Source organism: Sus scrofa, chromosome 6 (assembly GCF_000003025.6).
Source record: "Sus scrofa isolate TJ Tabasco breed Duroc chromosome 6, Sscrofa11.1, whole genome shotgun sequence".
NCBI classification, from domain to species: Eukaryota; Metazoa; Chordata; class Mammalia; order Artiodactyla; family Suidae; genus Sus; species Sus scrofa.
In genome coordinates this window covers 147,193,642-147,215,783 of record NC_010448.4, presented here as the reverse complement: position 1 = coordinate 147,215,783, position 22,142 = coordinate 147,193,642, and the positions used below count along the sequence as shown (strand labels likewise).

Here is a 22,142-nt window from a genome sequence, read left to right as displayed (position 1 = left end):
CAAACATTTCCCTAGGCAGCCTTTCCTACACTTGTCTAATTCCCAGTACAAGTTCCAGTTCATATCCCCGGGGATTAAATAAGATACGCCCTTTCCATGTGTCAAGTATCAGGTTATAGGTAAATTATTATCATGTCCTTATCCTTCTCCAGGTCTTGTCTTCTCTCTCTTTTTTTTTTCTCTTATTCTTTCATTTTTTTTTTTTTCCTTGTCTTCTCCCTTTTTTTTTTAGGGTCACATAGCAAATGGAGGTTCCCAGCCTAGGGGTCCAACTGGAGTTACAGTTGCCAGTCTACGCCACAGCAATATCAGATCCAAGCCGCATCTTTGACCTACACCACAGCTGATGGCAGTGCCAGATCCTTAATCCACTGAGCAAGGCCAGGGAATCAAACCCGCAACCTCATGGTTCCCTAGTTGAATTTGTTTCTGCTGCGCCATGATGAGGACTCTGGGTCTTCTCTTTTCCAAACAAGACAATTCCTACTCATTAACTGTTTTCTCGTGGGATATTTGGAGTCAGTTCCCATCTTGGTTTTTCTCCTATTTGTTGTTTGTATCCAGCTTAAAGACTGATGGGCTCTGGGGCTGGACTACCCCCTGCAGAGTAAGCAGCAACCTTGTCGCTCTCAGCATTCTGTCTGACAGACTAGATTTATTTTTCAGATTCCCAAGAGAACTGAAAAGCATATGTTTACACAAAAACTTGTACACGAATTTCATTACAGCATTGTTCAGAATAGCCCCAAAGTGAAAACAACCCACATGGCTGTTAACTGAGCTATGTATAAACCAGATATGGTATGTCCATTCAATGGAATGATAATTGGCCATGAAAATGAAGTACCGATATATGGTACAACATGGATGAACCTTGAAAACATGATGCAAAGTGAAAGAAAACAGACACAAAATACCACACAATGTGTGCTTGCATTTGTATGAAATGGATGGAATAGGCAAATCTAGAAAGTGGATGAATAGTCTTCAGGGCCTAGAGTGGGAGGGAATGGGGAGTGATTGCTAATAGTAGGTACAGGGTTTCTTTCTAGTGTGATAAAAACATTCTGAAATTAGGAAGTTGTGTTGGGTTCCACAATATTTAGAGTACTAAAAACCACTGAATTGTATACTTTAGGGTGTTGAATGTTATGGAATGTAAATTATATCTCAATAAAGCTGTCATGAAAAATATGGGTATTGGAGTTACGTGGTGGCTCAGTGGTAATGAACCAGACTAGTATCCGTGAGGATGTGGGTTCGATCCCTGGCCCAGCTCAGTGGGTTGGGGATCCGGCATTGCAGCAAGCTGTGGTGTAGGTCATAGACATGGCTCGGATCCCCCATGGCTGTGGCTGTGGCTGTGGCTGTGGCTGTGGCTGTGGCTGTGGCATAGGCCTGCAGATGCATCTCTGATTCGACCCTTAGCCCGGGAATTTCCATATGCCAAATGTGTGGCGCTAAAATCAAAACCAAAACCCAAATCACAGAAAACATGGGTATTACTCCTATCTGAAGGTGAGACTCTTAAATGAGGATTCAATGACATAGCACATATAAAATGCTTAAAGCATGGCGCCTGGGTATTATGTACACAGTTAAGGATTGCTATTGTTGCTCTTAAGAAAAGTAGTACTGCTTAAGTATCAGTGAACTGCAATTCTTCTTCACTGCTATATTTGTAGAATATTACCTGTTACATAGTATGCAGTCAACAGATCCTCCATGAATGTGTTTTGTTCACATTCACATTTAGCCACATTTATGTTCTATTTCTTGCAGCATGTTGGTGAATCCACACCCCTGGGTCTAACTTTGAGCTCCTTGTCTGGTGGTAGGACACTTCAGTCTCTGTTTCAGTGTGGAGGTTGCAGTTAGGAGTGTAGACTTATTCTTCGGAAGGAAAGGCTCTATTTTAAATTCAAGGTGAAGGTGGTGGCAAAATGATTCTTGAGCTTTTTTCCCAGTAATATAATTCTGCTTTATGTTTTTATAAGAACTTAATTGGCCTGTCAAGAATGTGTTTCTTGATGGTTCATTATTAGATCCCAGGAGAGCAGAGGACTTCATCAGGGTTAAAAAAAAAACTCAGTTCCTAGAAATTTAACAGATTTAAGCTACTAATTTGTTCTCTTGAACGCAACCCACCTTTTGCACATGCAAGAGGTAGTTTTCAATTAACATAGGACCTTCCTTCCTTCCCTTTCTCCCTTCCTTCCTTCCTCCCTCCCTCCCTCCCTTCCTTCCTTCCTTCCTCCTCCCTCCTTTTCTCCCTTCCTTCCTTCCTTCCTCCTTTTTAGGGCCACACCCATGGCATATGGAAGTTCCCAGGCTAGGGGTCGAATCAGAGCTGCAGCTGCAGCTACCGGCCTACACCATAGCCATAGCAATGTGGGATCCAAGCCACATCTGCAACCTATACCACAGCTCACGACAGCACCGGATCCTTAACCCCCTGAGTAGGGCCAGGGATCCTCTTGGATCCTAGTTGGCTTTGTAACCTGGTGAGCCACAACAGGAACTCCCCAGGAGCATTTTTCCTTTGGAAAAAACTTATTTATTTTTTAAAAAAATCCACATCTCAGCGTTCTTGTTGTGGCTCAGTGGTAATGAACCCAACTAGAATCCATGAGGATATGGATTTGATTCCTGGTCCTTTTCAGTGGGTTAAGGATCAGGTGTTGCTGTGAGCTGTGGTGTAGGTTGCAGATAAGGTCAGATCTGGTGTAGCTCTGGCTGTGGTGTAGGCTGGCAGCTGCAGCTCTGATTCAACCCCTAGCCAAGGAACTTCCATATGCTATGAGTGCAGCCCTCAAAAGACAAAAAAAAAAAAAAAACAAACCCAAAAAATACCCACATCTTTTTATGAACTTGGCATTCCACTAATAAGACTGAGTTACTTTTACAACTGCTGTCAGCAAGGTGCCATCTGCTTATACTGAGACTTATGGAGAGAAATAAACTGGTTGCTATTTGTATCAGCCAGTGTTCTTTCTAGAAGAGCAGTGGAAATTTTTTCCTTGAGGCTCTCAGCTTCCTTTGGTCTCCTGTATACCATGAACCATGTGGCTGATCCTGGTTCCTTGTCATCATAGGCTGGTCGGAGGCTTGGGTTCGATGTGTGGCTCACTTCTAGGCAGTAGCCGACTTCTCTCCTGAGTTTTTGTGTGCCACCCTCTAGACTCCAACTTTCCTACTCTAATTTTTCTCTTTGCTTAATTATATTTCCTTTTCTTTTTCATTTCGGTCTGTGTATATCTTCAAGAGATGCTTTTATAATTCTTTGGGAGACAGTGCCACCATGACTGGAGCCAATATTTGGAAAAGTTCCTCCAGGAGTTCCCATCGTGGTGCAGTGGAAACGAATCCGACTCGGAACCATGAGGTTGTGGGTTTGATCCCTGGCCTCACTCAGTGGGTTAAGGATCTGGCATTGCCGTGAGCTGTGGTGTAAGTCGAAGATGCTGCTTGGATCTGGCGTGGCTGTGGTTGTGGCATAGGCCGGCAGCAACAGCTCCAATTAGACCCCTAGCCTGCGAACTCCATATGCCACAGGTGCGGCCCTAAAATGACAAAAGAGAAAAGAAAAGTGCCTCCAAATGCTTTTCCCTGAAACTTTCCACTTGTGCCATCAAGGAGGGATGGGAGAGAAGGCAAAACTGTCAGAAAAAGCATTTTTCAGCTTTTTTTTCTCAGAAATGTTTTTTTGAGTGTCTCTTTTTTTTCTTCTATCTTTTTAATAGAAGTTGGTGATATGGCAAAGCAGTACATAGAGAAAGGTCTCTTGGTCCCAGACCACTTGATCACACGCCTCATGCTGTCGGAGCTGGAGAATAGGCGTGGCCAGCACTGGCTACTGGATGGTGAGTTCAACCTGTGGGTCCCCTGGGCTTTTCTGCCAATACTGGGTCATTGTTTTCTTGCACAGTTGCATACTTCTTACAGGTTGCAAAAAATGCTTTCTTCCCCAAAAAATGTTCAATCACCTAAATAGGCATATTCCACTTTGGCAACATAATAGGAACCCTGGGTGGTGAAGCCTTTTAATTCTTCTGGCTGCCGACTCCCATCCCTAGAGTCATCAACTTGAATTCTCATTATTGTTCCAGTTTTGACGGTGCCTTTTGTGTCCATAACTAAGTCATCATAAGTATAACTCAGAAGTTCTTTCATTCATGATAAGCCACACACATTAAAAGCATTAATTAACATTTTTCACCTATCAGATTAACAAAGATAGAAAATCTGAACAACTTTTTGAGTGTAGAATATAAGTATTTTTCAGAGTATAAAATGGCCAACCTTTGGAGGGCAGTTTAACAGTCTTTGTACTTTTTGATTAAGGAATTCCATGCTGGATTTTTTGCCTAAAGAAATATCTTCAAGGATGATTATTTTTCGTGTTATGTGTAAATAGCAAGACACTCATATCTGTCTTAGAGTTGCCTTAGTTTTGGTATGTTCATTAACCAAATAATCTGTACCTACGTGTTGATATGGACAGAACTCTAAGATAAATTACTGAGCGAAAAAAGCTACGTGCAGTTTCGTATATATCACATACTACTATTTTTGTAAAAATGGAGGGACAATGTAATATTACTATAAACAACTTAGACTAATATCATGATATCACTTATATGGAATCTAAAAAATGTGCAAAACAGAAATAGACTCACAGACCTAGAAAACAAATTTATGGTTACCAAAGGGGATAGTGGTTGGGCAGGGATAAATGAGAAGTTGAGGATTTAACATCTACACACTACTATAACAGAACAAGGACCTCTACTGTATAGCATAGGGAACTATTTAATGTTTTATAATAACCTATAATGGAAAATAATTTGAAAAAAAAAACGCATATTATAACCGAATCACTTTCCTATACACCTGAAACTAACACATTATAAATGAACTATATACTTCAATTTAAATAAAAACTGCTTTAGGAAAAAAAAAAAAGTAGGGAGTTCCCACTGTGGCACAACAGGATTGGTGGCATCTTGAGAGCAGTGGGATGCAGGTGTGATCCCTGGCCAGGCACAGTGGATTAAGGATCCGGTATTGCTGCAGCTGTGGCTTAGGATGCAACCGCAGCTCAGATCTGATCCCTGTCCGGGAACTCCATAGGCTGTGGGGCGGCCAAAAAAAAAGAAAAAAGAATCAAAACACTTTAGTTAGTAATTTATATGATACTTTGCATAGGAGAATGCCTGCAGATGCTCACACACAAAATAATCACATATTTTGCACTCCGGGAAGCTGGAATTAAGATTTATATACTTTGCCCAGTATAAATCTTTTGATTTTTCTAAACGAAAAAAATGGACTGGGTGGACTATTTGACTGCTTAAATAGCCAGATTCCTTCGGGCAGGAAAACAGAAACCTGATGAATATACTGCTTTCTAGGAAAAGAAAATGCAGATAACAAGATTTATATAAAAAACTTCTTTCCTGCAGTTCCTGTTGTGGTGCACTAGAAAAGAATTGGACTAGGAACCATGAGGTTGTGGGTTTGATCTCTGGCCTCACTCAGTGGGTTAAGGATCTGGTGTTGCCGTGAGTTGTGGTGTAGGTTGAAGATGAGGCTCGGATCCTGCGTTGCTGTGGCTCTAGTGTAGTCCAGTAACTGTAGCTCTGATTTGACCCCTAGCCTGGGAACTTCCATACGCCATGGCCCTAAAAGGCAAGAAAAAAAAACAAACAACTTTCTACTGCAGAGCGGTTGTCCTTTAGTTCACGTTACACATTCTGTCCTATCTTAATTTGGTGAAAGTAAAGCTTCAGGAAGTTGTGACAGTTGAAACCTTGATGTTTGCCAGCCACAGAGAAGCCATAGAGAACTTCCTACCCTGAAATTAGCAGACTGCCTATAATTTCCCCTAAAGTCTGGAGCCAAAGGTCTCCAGAATGACTAATACGTTGTGGAGTATTTATTTTTTATCAATGTTTCTCAAAGAGTACAGTGTTAATAATGGCTAGGCGAATAAACAGACCCCGTAGTCAAATATGTTAAGAAAATGTCTGTTTAAATATTAAAAATTAAGGATCTGGTGTTGCTGTGAGCTGTGGTCTAGGTTGCAGACGTGGCTCGGATCCCGCGTTGCTGTGGCTGTGGTGTAGGCCAGCGGCTACAGCTCCAACTGGACCCCTAGCCTGGGAACCTCCATGTGCCGCAAGTGTGGCCCTAAAAGACCAAAAAAAAAAAAAAAAAAAAAAATTAAAAATTGCTAGAGTTCCCATCGTGGCTCAGCAGAAACGAATCTGACTAGGAACCATGAGGTTGCGGGTTCGATCCCTGGCCTTGCTCAGTGGGTTAAGGATCCGGCGTTGCTGTGAGCTGTGGTGTAGGTCGCAGACTCAGCTCAGATCTGACTTTGCTGTGGCTGTGAAGTAGGCCGGAGGCTATAGTGCCGATTTGCCCCCTAGCCTGGGAACCTCTGTATACCGTGGGTGCAGCCCTAAAAAGCAATAAATAAATTAATAAAATAATAAATTCGAGCAATTTTTATTTTTATTTTGAGCATGTATTGGGTGCCAGGCTTATTCTCAACATTTGACTTTACCTCATTCAATCCGTGCAATAACTATATGAAGTAGATTCTGTTATCTCCATTTAATAGATGAAAACACTGAGGCACAGGAGGTTCACTTGCCTATCCAACATTATTAAGTCAAAAGTTAACCAATTTCTTAGGATACTCATGAGCCTGTAACATGATGTGATTTAACTCTTCCTAGAAGGAGACATCATGAGGCATTTTCTTTTCTTTTTTTTTCTTTTTGTCTTTTTGCCATTTCTTGGGCCGCTCCCGCGGCATATGGAGGTTCCCAGGCTAGGGGTCCAATTGGAGCCGTAGCCACCGGCCTACGCCAGAGCCACAGCAACTCGGGATCCGAGCCGCGTCTGCAACCTACACCACAGCTCACGGCAACGCCGGATCGTTAACCCACTGAGCAAGGGCAGGGATCGAACCTGCAACCTCATAGTTCCTAGTTGGATTCGTTAACCACTGCGCCATGACGGGAACTCCCATGAGGCATTTTCTGAGTTTATTTGAGCCCGAGCACAGCATCTCCTGCCCTATTCTCAACACCCACTGCAAACATCTGGGATTTGCCCGTGGACCATTCTTTGTGAACTCTACTATTTGACTTATATTCTTTGCTTAGTAGGTGTTCTGAAAAGTTGGCTGTAGGGTAGGTCGTATCTTTCTAGGGTGTCTTCCATTTTGAAAAAGTGGGAGCCAAGAAAAAGTGGGAGCGGCCCAAGAAATGGCAAAAAGACAAAAAAAAAAAAAATAAATAAAATAATAATAATAAAGTAAAATAGCCATAAAAAAAAAAAAAAGAACAAGGCTGTAATGGCCCGTGGAATGCATGTGTTTATTCCTTAGGCAATAATGAATAAATCTCCTACTATGTGTCTAGAATGCTTAGGTGCTCTTGATAATATGACAAGATACTTTATTCTTTCTTTCTTTCTTTTTTTTTTTTTTGCTTTTTAGGGCCGCAGCCATGGTATATGGAGGTTCCCAGGCTAGGGGTCGAATCAGAGCTGCAGCTGCCAGCCTGTGCCACAGCCACAGCCACCCAGGATCCAAGCTGCATCTTCGACCTACACCACAGCTCACAGCAACGCTGGATCCTTAACCCACTGAGCGAGGCCGGGGGTCAAACCCACAACCTCATTGTTCCTAGTCGGATTTGCCTCCGCTTTGCCACAACAGGAACTCCCAAGATACTTTATTCTTAAGGGACTTCTCCCAGGAGGGGAGTTAAATGTGTAAAAAATTGGGTTTTGACAGTATGATAAAATCATATCTATGTGGTACCCCGAGGACACAAAGGAGAGAATTATCTGTTCTAATGGTGGGAGGTGGGATTGGAACAACTTTATTTCATTTTATTTTATTTTATTTTTTTGTCTTTTTGCCATTTCTTGGGCTGCTTCTGCAGCATATGGAGGTTCCCAGGCTAGGGGTTGAATTGGAGCTGTAGCCGCTGGCCTGTGCCAGAGCCACAGCAACCCAGGATCTGAGCCACGTCTGTGACTTACACCACAGCTCATAGCAACACCGGATCCTTAACCCATTGAGCAAGGGCGGGGACCGATCCCGCAACCTCATGGTGCCTAGTTGGATTTGTTAACCACTGAGCCACGACAGGAACTCCCTGGAACAACTTTATGGAAAAAGAGATGAATAGAGAGATGTTCTTCAGGTTGATGAATGGGGGTGGGCGAGAAGGATTTTTCAGCAGAGGGCCAGTGTGATGGGTAAGAGAGGAATGACTTAGCCTGGTGTTCTCTTGGGCCTGCAAATAGAGAGAGGCTGGGGAGGTCCTGGGGTGGAGGACTTTGATTCTGTACGAAGATGGTGGGGCTGGAAATTATTGGGGCCACTGAAGCCTTGTAAAGAAGGGGAGTCACGTGATCAGATTTTTTGGTGTCCCAGAAAGACTTCTGTTCGCAGTAGAGCATTTAGGTACTGGGATAGGGAGGAGGTGGTGACAAAAGGACGTATAAGCGATTGTTGTTGGAATAATTGGACCAAGGGATGTTGAACGCCTGAATTGAGGCAAGACCAGTGAGATGGAGAGGATGTACCTTTTTTTTTTTTTTTTGATCTTTTTAGGGCCACACCTGCAGCATACAGAAGTTCCCAGGCCAGGGGTCTAATTGGAGCTGTAGCCACTGGCCTACGTCACAGCCACAGTAATGCAGGATCCAAGCTGCATCTGCGACCTACACCACAGCTCACGGCAATGCCAGATCCTTAACCTGCTGAGCGAGGCCAGGGATCGAACCCATGTCCTCAGGGATGCTCGTCCGGTTTGCTCACCGCTGAGCCATGGCAGGACCTCTATTACCGTTCTTGAAAGAATGCATTGAGGAGGAAGGGTTGCGAGGAGTTGTAACTGATGTTAGGTATTGCCGGCTCTTGGCCTTTCTTGATTGCCTGCCCGGCTGTTGGAGTTTCTTGGCTCTCATCACCTTCCCTGCACTTCTCCAGCTATGTTTATTTCTCCAGACTCTAGACATTCCACCCACAAAAGTCAGCCCCCCACTACTTTTTGTGTGGCTGTTTGCCATGGCTGAAAAAAGCAAAGCAGAACTTCAGCTTTGTTACCACCTCACAGTATTTTCGCTAGTTTACATCCTTTAATTGTAAGGCTTGGGTAGTTTTAAGTAAGCTTAAAAATGTGTTTTAGAAAAGCATCATCTATGTTAAACTCCTTTGGGAAGGTGGTTGGTTAATAACTACTCCTTCCAGTGAGTTCCAGACCACCCACTCTGAAACCTAGCTCTGTCGTTTACTGGCGATGACCTTGGGCAAGTTACCTTAGCTCTGCACTATTATTTTTTTTAATTTTTAAAAAATTATTCCTCATGGAAAACAGAGATTCCGAAAAGGATGGAGTTACGTGAATATAGGGAACGTGCTTAGAAGAATAGAGTAAGTGCTCTGTAAGTATGAGCTTTTGTGACTTGCTGTACACGAGGTGCAGGTCATGAATTCTTTTTTGGTGACTCCGTGAAGTGTTATGTTCCAAAATAGTTGAAAAACTATTTAGCCAGGCAACGTCTAAAAGTCAGCTTCGGTTATGAAATGTTTTCTGTGTCTTTTCACTGCTTTGCTTTTGCTGTAACGTCTCCTTTCAGGGCGAATAACCGTTCAAGTTCTTGTACATCCAGGCCTGTTTTTGGTGAAGTACGTCAGTCTCCTCACTGATTTAGCTTGTAGCGTTTCTCCTTGAAAAACCCATCTGGTCACGGTTTTGGGTTGTGATTTTTCTTTCAAGCTCTGGAATAAATCCATTTGGCAGAGGGAGGGCCGTCAGGAAGGCTAAGTTCTCGGTGGCGCTTTCGAAACACCTTCTGTCAGGGCACATGCTCTGGGGAGGACGTGCCTGTTGAGCGTGCTGAAGGTGATAGAATGTGGAAAGGTCAAGAAGCGACTTGGGGATGACGGATGACTCATCCTCCTGGTCCATATGGCGGTCGAGAGGCGTCCTGCAAATGGCGGGCGGAAGTGAGTGGCGTGGCCGCCAGCCAAGGCTCCCCCGGGGGTGGTGGGGCCTGGGCCTGGTGAGGGCTCTGGGGTTTGGTCAGCCGGGTCCGTGCTAAAAACAGTTCAGCCCCACCTGGCCTTCACAGGACCCTTTTCAGTTGGGTAAGAAGCCCTCTTTTATGTGTGACTATGTGTATAGAGGTATGGGTTTTCCCTTTTAATTCCCTTAGACGTTTCACGTGTGAGAGCAGTTTTCTAAAAATAATATCCACTTTTTAAGACACACCGACTTCCAGCTGGTTGTAGTGCACAAATAAGCCTTCTAATTTTGTTAGGAAACCTTTTTTCTTTTCTCTTTTTCTTTTTTGTTTTTTAGGGCCACACCCATGGCATATGGAGTTGCCCAGGCTAGGGGGTGAATCAGAGCTGTAGCCATAGACCTACATACACCACAGCTCATGGCAACAGGGGATCCTTAACCCACTGAGCAAGGCCAGGGATCGAACCCACGTCCTCATGGATACGACTAGAGTTCGTTAACCATTAAGCCATGACGGGAACTCCAGGAAACCATTTTTTAAAAAAAGTATATTGACTGCTTACGAGGTGATCTAGTAGCTAGGGAACAGTAACCAGCTCAAACAGAGATTCTTCACTTAAAAAAAGAGAAAAAAAAAAGCTGGCAGTGAGATGGGGCTGGTAGTGTAGTGCATTAGGTAATAGTTTTTTTGTTTTTTGTTTTTTTTTTCATTTCTAAACTTGACTGCTGAAAAGGTGCATTTAAATCGTAACCTGCACGTTCTCAGACTTGGTCATAATTTATCCCAAGAGGTAACAGAATTGTCTCCCAGATACCGTGAAGTATCGGCATCAAAACATTTCAAATCTTTGTCAAAGTTCGGTTTCACAGAAAGTACCTTGAACTTTGGAATTATAAGTAGGATATAATTTTAGCCTTTTCATTGGTGATGATACCTTTAAAAGGCGAGTCATCGTGTCGGCCGTGGTCATCTTTTCCATTAGATTCGTTCTGAGCAGTGCTGAACACTGTTTTCTGTGGGTAATTCTGGGACTTTTTTTTAAAGCACAAGCCAGAGAAGTCAGAGCCACTTGAATGTGTGCAGTGTTTGTATTTTTGTTTTCCCTGAGAGTTGAATGATCTTCGTCCTCAGATATTCCAGGATGTGTACTCAGAGCCCTCGGTGTCCAAGGAAAAGGTAGATGCTGGGGAACAAAACCACATGTGCTGGCACTACCGTATTGCGTCCTGGTTTTGCACATGTGTTTTACCACCCTGGACTGGTACCCTTAACTGCTTTGACCTTATCCCCTTCCTAGTTTTCTTTTTTGTAAATTTATTATTATAGTTGATTTACAACGTTCTGTCAATTTCTGCTGCACAGCCAAGGGACCCAGTCATACATGTATATAACATTCTTTTTCTCATATTATCTTTTATCATGTTCGATCCCAAGAGATTGGATATAGTTCCTGTGCTATACAGCATTTTTCTTTTGAATCAGGCCTCTGAAGAGTGTTACATCCCACTGGGCAACACATGCCTACAGAAGAAAAGCCGACAATCGCATGTCTTCTTTTTTTTTTTTTTTTAAATGGTATTTCATTGTGCTTGTATTTATTTTTGTTTTGTTTTGTTTTTAAATGTTTTTTTTTTTTTTTTTATTTTCTCACTGTACAGCAAGGGGGTCAGGTTATCCTTACATGTATACATTACAATTACATTTTTCCCCCCACCCTTTCTTCTGTTGCAACATGAGTATCTAGACATAGTTCTCAATGCGATTCAGCAGGATCTCCTTGTAAATCTATTCTAAGTTGTGGCATGTCTTCTGAATCACATCTTTTAAGAAGTACCAAGGGCAATTTTTTTTTCTCTGGCCTTTGTGAATGTAGGGTATGTTTCTTTTTTTTTATTACTATTATTTTTAAAAAAAATTTTTAATAGGGTATGTTTCAAAAATAAAATGAATGCTAAGCTTGTTTGGAAGGTTACTGAAGACATTCTCTTTGGGAAAGAAAGAATCAGGCTTTCTGTGTGTGTGTATGTGTATGTGGTGTGTCTATATAAAAGGGTAGTAGGTTATCTTACTCATTAACCTTCATAATATTGTCACATGTCCTTTGCATCTTAGATAATTGTTAAGGCAGTAGGTGTACTCATACCTTGGACGGAAAGTGAGTGCTAAAGACATCATCCTTGGTGCCTCCCCAGGCTTGTCCTTCTCAACTCACTCATATATAGCAATGAATATGAAAATGAAAGAGATATATGTATATACAGACATTGATATAGATGTTAGAGCCTAGCATTTCAGTAATAAACTGCTGAGCAACTTAACAAAATACGTAAAGTCTTTGTAAGGTTCATCTCTGATTTAAATCCACACTGTAAGAACCTGGTTTTTTCACTCTATGACTTTTCCTTTGTCCAGTGTCCTTAGGTCTGTGTGAGCTCAGGGTACCTGACTGAAAGACATGGCAAAACTCTGGATCTTTTCTTCATTTCCTTGGATTCTCTCCTGAGACTCTGTCCCTTTGTCCAGGGTTTGGTGGGTTTCTTCTGAATGATGTGACTGACTGCCCAGGATGAGGAGCCGTCTTAATGTGGTAGACAATCCTGACTTTGTTTATTCAGTTTGTATTTTCAGGGAATGACTAGATTTTAACATGCAAGCATTCAGGGCCTTATGGAAAACTTGTATACAGCTATTTCAACACATTCTAGAAAACTTGGTTCAGAGATCAAAAAATGAATTGAGGAGTTCCTGTCATGGCTCGGTGGTAATCAACCCGACTAGTATCCATGAGGATGTGGGTTTGATCCCTGGCCTTGCTCAGTGGGTTAAGGATGTAGCGTTGCCCTGAGCTGTGGTGTATGTAGGTCGTAGATGCATCGAGGCTCTCATCCCGTGTTGCTGTGGCTGTCGTGTAGGCCGGTGGCTACAGCTCCGATTCAGCCCCTAGTCTTGGAACTTCCATATGTCATGTGTGAGGCCCTAAAAAAAAAAAAAAAGAAGAAAAAAAAGCATTGAGTACACATTGTTAGATCCCTCTGAGAGGAAATAGCACACTTCCTGACCCCATAGCTTAGGAGGAGCAAAGGCTGCATAAACTACAATCCCTATAGGATCTTGGGAGTATCAGTGAAGGGGATGAGAGGGGAGAAATGAGGTAGCACAGAGGAGAAAGTGGCCTTCTTTCAGGGGTGAGGGAGGCAGCTGTTAGGAAGGCTTCCTGGAGAGGGTGACACCTAGAGCTGAATTTTGAAAGTGGGAATAAAACACATTCTAGACAGAGGGAATGCTGTGTGTAGAAGGCATAGAGGCATGAAACAGCACGGTGTGTTCTAGAAACCACAAGGAGTTGGGTGATCCTAGAGCTGAAAATGTGAGTAGGTGAGGCTGGAAAAGTGGGTGGTGGCAAAAGTTAAACACTTCTTGAGGCTCAAAAACAGAGTTGAGTAAATGTCAAAGTTAATATTAAAAATGAGTTCGAGGAAGTTAAAAATAAAATTTAAGGAGTTCCCGTCGTGGCGCAGTGGTTAACGAATCCGACTAGGAACCATGAGGTTGCGGGTTCGGTCCCTGCCCTTGCTCAGTGGGTTAACGATCCGGTGTTGCCGTGAGCTGTGGTGTAGGTTGCAGACGCGGGCTCGGATCCCGCGTTGCTGTGGCTCTGGTGTAGGCCGGTGGCTACAGCTCCGATTCGACCCCTAGCCTGGGAACCTCCATATGCCGCGGGAGCGGCCCAAAGAAATAGCAAAAAGACAAAAAAAAAAAAACAAAAAAAAAAAAACAAAATTTTTTTTAAAAATTTAAGTTCCCATATACTTTAGATATTAAGCTATGGTTTCTCTGTCTTTGGGCCTGTTTTGTCATTAACCTTCAATTGCACGTAGCTCATTTGCTATTGCTATTAAAATACATCTTCTCATCTCCTCTCCCTTTTCTCCCATTTTTTATTAGCTTTTTTTCTTTCTTGTCCTTGCTCATGGCTGCATGTGGAAGTTCCTGGGCCAGAGATTGAACCTGGGCCACAGCTCCGAATCCTTAACCTGCTGAGCCTGCAGAGAACTTTAAGAATTGTCTCTTTATAATTTAAGTAAATAGAATGTCTCAGTTTTAGGGCCCTCACTCCCCATTATATACAGTGTGTCTTTTTGATGTGCAGTTGAGTTATATTGGATGTTACATTGGATATTCTTTGTCTTTATCTTATTTTGTTTCACCTTTCCCTGTTGCTATGTTTTCTTTTGCCTTCAATCGCATTGGAGGCAGAAGAGAGCAAGACACTGTTTATAGTTTATGAACCTTTTTGTGCCAGGCGCACCCTCCCTCAGGGCCTTTGCACTTCCTCCGCCTGCTACCTCCAGCGCCTCTGCCTCCAGATGTTGATTGCTGCCTTTAAGTCTCTACCCTAATGACCCCTCCTCAGTGAGTCCTTCCTGGAGCATCCCATTTACCCACGTCACTCTTTCTTCTTACCTTATAATTTACAGATAAATACCTAAATACCTAATGCCAAAAGAACACACTGTATATAAAGGGGGAAAAAAAACCCTCTAATACTGAGACATTCTGTTAGTTAAATTGTGAAGGAACATGTATAGGTATTAGGTATTTATCTGCAAATTTGGTACCTTCCCCCCCCCGGGCCCACCCCCATGTACCTCTCAGAAAGAGATTATATCTGTTTTGTTCGTGGCTGTATTTCCACTCCTTTCCGCTGTGTCTGACACATAGAAAAAAGACTTATAAATATATGTCCGCTTATAAAGAGGTCTGACCTGTAGCCTGAGCCGAGCCTGTGGAGGGGATACTTGGCTTGTGTTGTCTACCTTGGGCTAAAGTGTGGGCCTGTGGTGAAAATCACAAATTTCTTTTGTTTTCATGAGGTACAGTAGGGCCAATTTTCTTCTAATTTGTTTTATTATTTATTTATTTATTTATTTATTTATTTATTTTGTCTTTTCTAGGGCCATACCCTCAGCATATGGAGGTTCCCAGGCTAGGGGTCCAATTGGAGCTGTAGCCACCGGCCTACACCAGAGCCACAGCAACGGAGGATCCGAGCTGCATCTGCGACCGACACCACAGCTCATGGCAACGCTGGATCCTTGACCCACTGAGCAAGGCCAGGGATCGAACCCATAACCTCATGGTTCCTAGTTGGATTCGTTAACCACTGAGCCACAGTGGGAACTCCCTTGTTCTTTATTCTTATCTTTTCTTCGGCCGCACCTGTGGCATGTCGCAGTTCCTGGTCCAGGGATCCAACCTGCTGCACAGCTGTGGCCATGCTGGATCCTTGCCCCGCTGCACCGCAGGGAACGTCTTCCAATTTGTTCTTAAGAACGAGCAAGCAGAATTGTAACACAGAAGAGCCTTTAAGCAAAGGATTTGCCGATGATTGTTCCTTCCTTTGCGCACTATCCATCTTCCCTTACTGGGAAAAGGCCTCAGTGGTTTTAGTATAACTTGTTTAAGAACAGGGATTTTAAGTTAGCAGTTTCATCAATGTCCTTAAACAGGAAAAATCCTTATGCTAATGCCAGAGGATATCCACATCACTGAGCATTTCCCCAAGAATGCCTACCTAATAGCAATTCTTTAATTTCAATAGGCCACTTTGAAGATCCAAATTTGTGGGTGAAAAACCAAATTTTCTGTATCTTGTATTTGTTGGTGGATCACTAAGTACTGATTATAGCACATCTAGGCATTTTTTTTGTTTGTTTTTTTGTTTTTTGCCTTTTTTTTTTTTTTTTTTTTTGCCATTTCTTGGGCTGTTCCTGTGGCATATGGAGATTCCCAGGCTAGGGGTCGGATTGGAGCTGTAGCTGCTGGCCTAGGCCAGAGTCACAGCAACGCGGGATCCGAGCCGTGTCTGCAACCTACACCACAGCTCACGGCAACACCGGATCCTTAACCCACTGAGCAAGGGCAGGGACCGAACTGCATCCTCATGATTCCTAGTCAGATTCGTTGACCACTGAGCCACGACGGGAACTTCAGCATATCTAGGTTTTTAAATCGTTTACTACTAACTTAAGCTCCTTGAGCAGTACCCACAGGTCACAGATCTCTTAAACTCTAGGATATATAGCAGAAGGAGCCGCCAGTGTCCTTGAGAGTGAGCAGGGAGTCGGCCCCAGAGCTCTCTTGGCATCGTGGGAAATGTGGAACTCACAAAGTGATAGGATGTTGCCAACATCTGGAGCACAGCTGCTTCTTAATCGTCTCCCCATCTGTTATAAAAACTCACTGAAATGGAATATGGAGGTCTTAGATACACATACAAATAAATATTATGTAAACAGATAAGATAGGAAAAAAGAAAAGGCCTTCATAAAACAGATTTTAATGGATGCGGTTTAAGTTACTACTCAGGCTTCTGGTTGCCGGTGTGAATGGTTTGAATGCCACTGGATTAGGGAGGACCCTGGAGGACAAATGGACTGCTTTCAGCCTTAATCCTTCAGCCATCAGTTGTGATGAACAGTGCCTTGCATTTGTACCTTGGTGCTTGTTTCCCCAACAGCTGGGAAGGGGTGGGATGGATGGTCAGAAGCCACCATGTTGGCTCCAGATTTCAATGGAGGTAGAAACAGGGCATGATGTTGCGTGGCCTTTTCACATCTGGTAGGCCCAGGAGGTTGCTGGAAGTTGCCCTCAAAACTGTCCTTTTATTTTCTTCCTTTCTTTCTTTTTTTAAGGGCCACACCTGTGGCAAATGGAGGTTTCAGGCTAGAGGTCGAATCTGAACTACAGCTGCTGGCCACAGCCACAGCCACGCCGGATCTGAGCCGCGTCTGCCACTTACCCCACAGCTCACAGCAGTGCCAGATCCTTAACCCACTGAGTGAGGCCAGGGATTGAACCTGCATCCTCATGGATACTAGTTGGGCTCATTAACCGCTGAGCCACTACAGGAACTCCTCAGAACTCTCATTTTTTTTCCATCTAGTGCTTCTCTGCTTGGGAATGCAGTGGTGGACTCTGGCTCAGCACCCTTCCTCTGGCGTGAATGCACCCTAAATTAGAGAAACAGAAATGTCCTCGTCCCCAATTGCCCCCCACCTCAGCTTATTGGTGTGGCACCTCTTGCTCCAGTGGCCCTCCCACAGGCTCTCGGCATGGCTGAGAGGACCCCGTGTCAAGGCCTGGTGGCCAGCACTGCTGGGAACTTCATACCAGTCGGGAATTTAGTGACATCTGCTCGCACCTAGTAAATCTTTTGACAGGTAAAACAACCCTCAGGCACCATAATTAGATATAGCACGATAGTTTCTGGGAGAATTTTCTTTTTTTATCTTTTTGCCGTTTCTTGGGCCGTTTCTGCGGCATTTGGAGGTTTCCAGGCTAGGGGTTGAATCGGAGCTGTAGCCGCTGGCCCACGCCAGAGCCACAGCAACACAGGATCTGAGCCACATCTGTAACCTACACCATATCTCACAGCAACTCGGATCCTTAACCCACTGAGCAAGGCCAGGAATCGAACCCGCAACCTCATTGTTGCTAGTTGGATTCCTTCAACCACTGAGCCACGACAGGAACTCCCTGGGAGAATTTTAACTACGGAGCAATGTTAACTTTGGACATGGATTGGCTGTTTGAACAGGACAGCGCATCTTTTCTACTTGTGAGATGAGTGACAGGTACCCCATGGGGTAGGTTTTCCATATTCCTGATCAGAACCCATGCAGGGGGACAGCCTCATATACGTAGTTAAGGGAGGAAGGCAAGCTTTCCATGCTTAATTAGGATCCTTATTTTACTTTACCTGCTAGGCTTTCTGTTTTCCTCAGTAATGGAATGTATCCACTTGGACTAGGCTGTCTAAGGAGGCTGGAATACTGCTAGCCATTGAAAAGCATGTCTTTTGAGGATTACTTTTAGTGAAAAATAAATGCATACCCCAATGTTGTGGCAGTTTTTTCTCAGCAGAAAGATTATTAATGCTGCCACCTGTTGACAGAATTTGAGTGTGCATCTAGTCGGCTTCATCCCTAATCCCAGCTCGCCAGGAAAACCATATCCGCATGGCATCTGACCATATCCTGGACACTGCAGGAATAAACAGCCCCAGTCCTTAAGGATCTTAGAATTTTAATAGGCACCACAATCGAGCATATTTAAGGAAGAATATAAACCCACAGCTGGCGCAGCAGATTGTCCTTGGGCCTGCCAGTGTCATCCTTGCCTGCCTAGTCTAAATCACTACAGAAGATAAACTCTGAGAATGCATTTAAGTACTTTATGTATGCACTGAAATATTTCCGTGTTCAGAGTGGCTATTCTTATTTAAATACAGATGACAAGACTTCCGGGGGAATCACCTTTTAACATTCCATATATTTGCTAATTATTTGTTCCCTTTCAAATCCCAGTATCCTAGCAATTCAAAGTACCATGGAGTTGAATCTCACACGAAGTGTAAATCTGCAGAAGAGAACCCGGATCAGTGAATATCAAATGGTAACTGAATAGATTCTAGAGCAGAATGCCCACATTTCTCATGAGCTCCCTCCTCCCCCCAAGTCACCCTGATCATCTCATGTCCTGAAACAGGGGCATCTTGCTTGACAGGTTTCCACTAATCTTTATAACTGCGGCTCTGACATCATGTTCACTTAAAAAATATGTATGGCTTGGGGTTCCCATCGTGGTGCAGTGGTTAACGAATCCGACTAGGAATCATGAGGTTGAGGGTTCGATCCCTGGCTTTGCTCAGTGGGTTAAGGATCCGGTGTTGCCGTGAGCTGTGGTGTAGGTTGCAGACGCGGCTCGGATCTGGCATGGCTGTGGCTCTGGTGTAGGCCGGCGGCAACAGCTCCATCAGACCCCTAGCCAGGGAACCTCTATATGCTGCAAGTGCAGCCCTAAAAAGACAACAAAAAAAAAAAAAAAAAAAAAAAAAAAAAAGAAAGAAAGAAAGAAAGAAAGAAATGTATGGCTTTATCCAGCTGATCAGACGTGCTGGTCACATTGTACCTCTTCTGATGTTACCTTCTTGGCAGTTAATTGACATGAGAAGTAATTGTGAATTACTTTGACGGTTTGCTTAGCCCAGCTTGAGACACGGACGTAAATCAGTTTAAGGAATGCTGGTGCTCCCAGGCTGTCTTCTACAATACTGTTTCCTACTGTGTGCTCTGAAGTCTGGACACTAGGATCCGTAGGCTGAAGGATGTTCCGCATAGTAAGAATCTCATAGACGGGTAACCCCTGCTCCTCCCCCTGTGGAGCCTTTCCGTGATGCCTGACCAGAGTAACAGCCAGCCCCTCTCCAGGACCTGTGACCCCTCAGGCTTGTGACACTGCACCCTGGGCTTCACTGGAGCCCATGCCTGTCTCCAGGGACTTGGTTGTTTCGGCAGCTACCCGGCAGCCCTGCGCTGCAGTGTATCCGCTCTGGCGACAGCCCTGTGGCTGCAGCGTACCAGCTCCAGCAGCTCTGTGGCTGCAGTGGATCAGCTCCTTTACCCGGCGAGAAAGCAAGTGAGCACTCGGAGAGTTGGGGAACTCAGGTTTATGATGCCGGTGGGCTCAGAGGAGATCGCTCTCCAGAGTCTGAGCTCGGAAGAAGGGTTTCACAAGGCTTTTATGGGCTACGTCTTCCGGGTCCATGCTTGGCTAGTTGGACGGGAGTGACATCAGGCAAGGTAGTCGTTGCGGAACCAAATTTACAGAAGCAGATGCATGGGGGAGGGGTGGTTGGGGTCGTTGGATGGACTTTGCTTAGTCATCATGGCCGGGGGCTCTCCTTTCTACATTTTTATTGGAACATTTTCTCCTACATGGTGACCACTTCAGACATGAGGACACCACATCTGCCCTGAGAATTATAGTATTTGAAGCGAGTTACTTCCAACCATGATGCTTGGTTATTAAGCTAAGTCAGCCCTGTAACCTTTTTAAAATCCAGTTCTCTTTTGGAGTTCCTGTCGTGGCTCAGTGGTTAACGAATCCGACTAGGAACCATGAGGTTGTGGGTTCGACCCCTGGCCTGCTTAGTGGGTTAAGGATTCGGCGTTGCCATGAGCTGTGGTGTAGGCTGGCGGCTGCAGCTCCAATGAGACCCCTAGCCTGGGAACCTCCATATGCTTCGGGAGTGGCCCTAGAAAAGGCAAAAAGACCAAAAGAAAAAAAATCCAGTTCTCTTTTTTCACTGATTCTTGGCTTTTCCAACGCACTCTCTGGAATCCTCTTTCCTTACAATTTTCTCCCCTTTCCCAAACTCCCTCACTCTCTTTGCAGAATACTCTTTCTACTTTCTGTCTTAAGGAAAACCCGAGTCTCCCTTAGGATGCTACTTTCTTTCTTGTCTCTTTCGATATTGAGGAGATTCACTCTCCCATGTGAAAACATTATTCCGTCTCCCCATGCATGGCCTGTTTTATTGAAGCCCAAGCTTATCTTTTATCTTTCATGCCTTTCCTTTCATCAGACTTGCTTTTTTGTCTTTTTATCTCCATTCCACATGGCCTTTCCCCCAATTTGCCACTGCTCCCACAGCAGCTTATCCTGGACAAGCCACCATTCTGGGATTTACAGACTTTGTGTGTGTGTGTGCACGCGCATGTCTGCGACCTACACCACAACTCACGGCAACGCCGGATCCTTAACCCACTGAGCAAGGCCAGGGATCGAACCCGCAACCTCATGGTTCCTAGTCGGATTCGTTAACCACTGCGCCACGACGGGAACTCCCACATACTTTTCGAATTAGGTATCTTCATCCTAATTTTATAGATACAGAGTGAGGTTAGGTACCCAAGCCAAGTGGACTGCCACCCCAGGCAGTTTATTCTCTGGAGTCTATATTCCTGTCTGCCAGGCTGTTTTTCCCTAATCATATGTTTCAATTCCTGTGCAGTGATACTCATAGGAGTGTATTGGAAAGCATTTAGATATCCACCAGTAGGAGGACTGGTCAAATTATACATGTCCAAACTTAGGGAGTACCCGGTAGGTATTAGAGACTGGGAAGGGGGGAACCCAGAATGTGGCATCTATGTGGTCTGTAACTGGACGTGCTGAGCTATAATTGTGGCAGAGAGCACAAGAGCACCAGCAACTGCCCAAACTCTTCAGAGCATCTCAGAAAAGGAATTAAGAGTGGGTGAGTTGGTGGATGGGAACCTTTCCTTCCTGCTACCTTTTGATTGAATTGAAAATAGGAGAGTTCTACCAAGAGTAACAGCAGCCCTTTACTGAGCGCTCACTGTGTTCCTAACACTTGGCATCTTAAACATTTTACAAGCGATTGTCTCTTTTCATCCTCAAAACCGCCCTGTGCAGTAGGGATTACCCTTCATTTTCAGGTTCAGTTTCGAGGGTGTGTCCCCCACCCCTCAATTCTTATGTGAAAGTTCTAGCCCCCAGCACCTCTAAATGTGATTGTATTTGGCTATAAGGTCTTTAAAGGGTAATTAAGTTAAAATGAGGACTTCTGGTGGGCCCTCACCTGCACTGACTTGGTGCCATTGTTAGAAGCGGAAATGTGAGTATAGTGTGACCTACACTGAAGACAGACCGTGTGAGTATATAGGGAGAAGTGTGTATATAGGGAGACGATGGCCATTTGCAAGCCAAGGAGGGAGGCCTCAACCCTCTTGATCTCAGACTTCTAGCCTCCAGAAAAATGAGAAATAAGTTTGGTTCTGTGGTTTCGCAGCCCCAGCAAATTAATACACCAGTGTTTTATATCTGAGAAAACTAAAGATCAGAGTGATTACAAAACCAGGGGGAGTTCTCAGTTATGGCTGGACAGAGCTGGGGTTGAGATCTGGGTGTGTCTGATTCCAAAGCTTGTGCCCATCAGTAACATACAGGTTACACTGAGCCCTGAGCGTGTCTAGCTTAAGGCTGCTTCTCCTCCCTTAGGAAACCACGACAGGCACCCAGATCTTTGACGTCTGGTCCATTGTTCTAAGACCGAACCCTTTGTCCCCAGGCACACTTTCTTTAGAGCTAAGACACCAGACAGGGGAATGGCATTAACAGGTGGCTTGAGTTAGGTGCCTAGGGACTCTGGGAAAGATTTGCTTCTGTTTGTGGGCTTCCTTCCCAGTTTTCCCATTAACCGAGGTCACAGGGGA

The 22,142-nt window shown here is 44.2% G+C and overlaps 1 protein-coding gene across 4 annotated transcripts in view; it reads left to right on the top strand.

Moving 5' to 3' along the window:
• Positions 1-22,142, top strand: part of AK4 (adenylate kinase 4) — an 80,771-nt gene that overhangs the window by 42,016 nt on the left and 16,613 nt on the right. For all 4 annotated transcript variants that reach the window (XM_005656154.3, XM_005656155.3, XM_021093607.1 and 1 more), the window contains 1 exon segment: positions 3,744-3,863. In XM_005656154.3, coding sequence (XP_005656211.1) covers positions 3,744-3,863 — 120 coding nt within the window.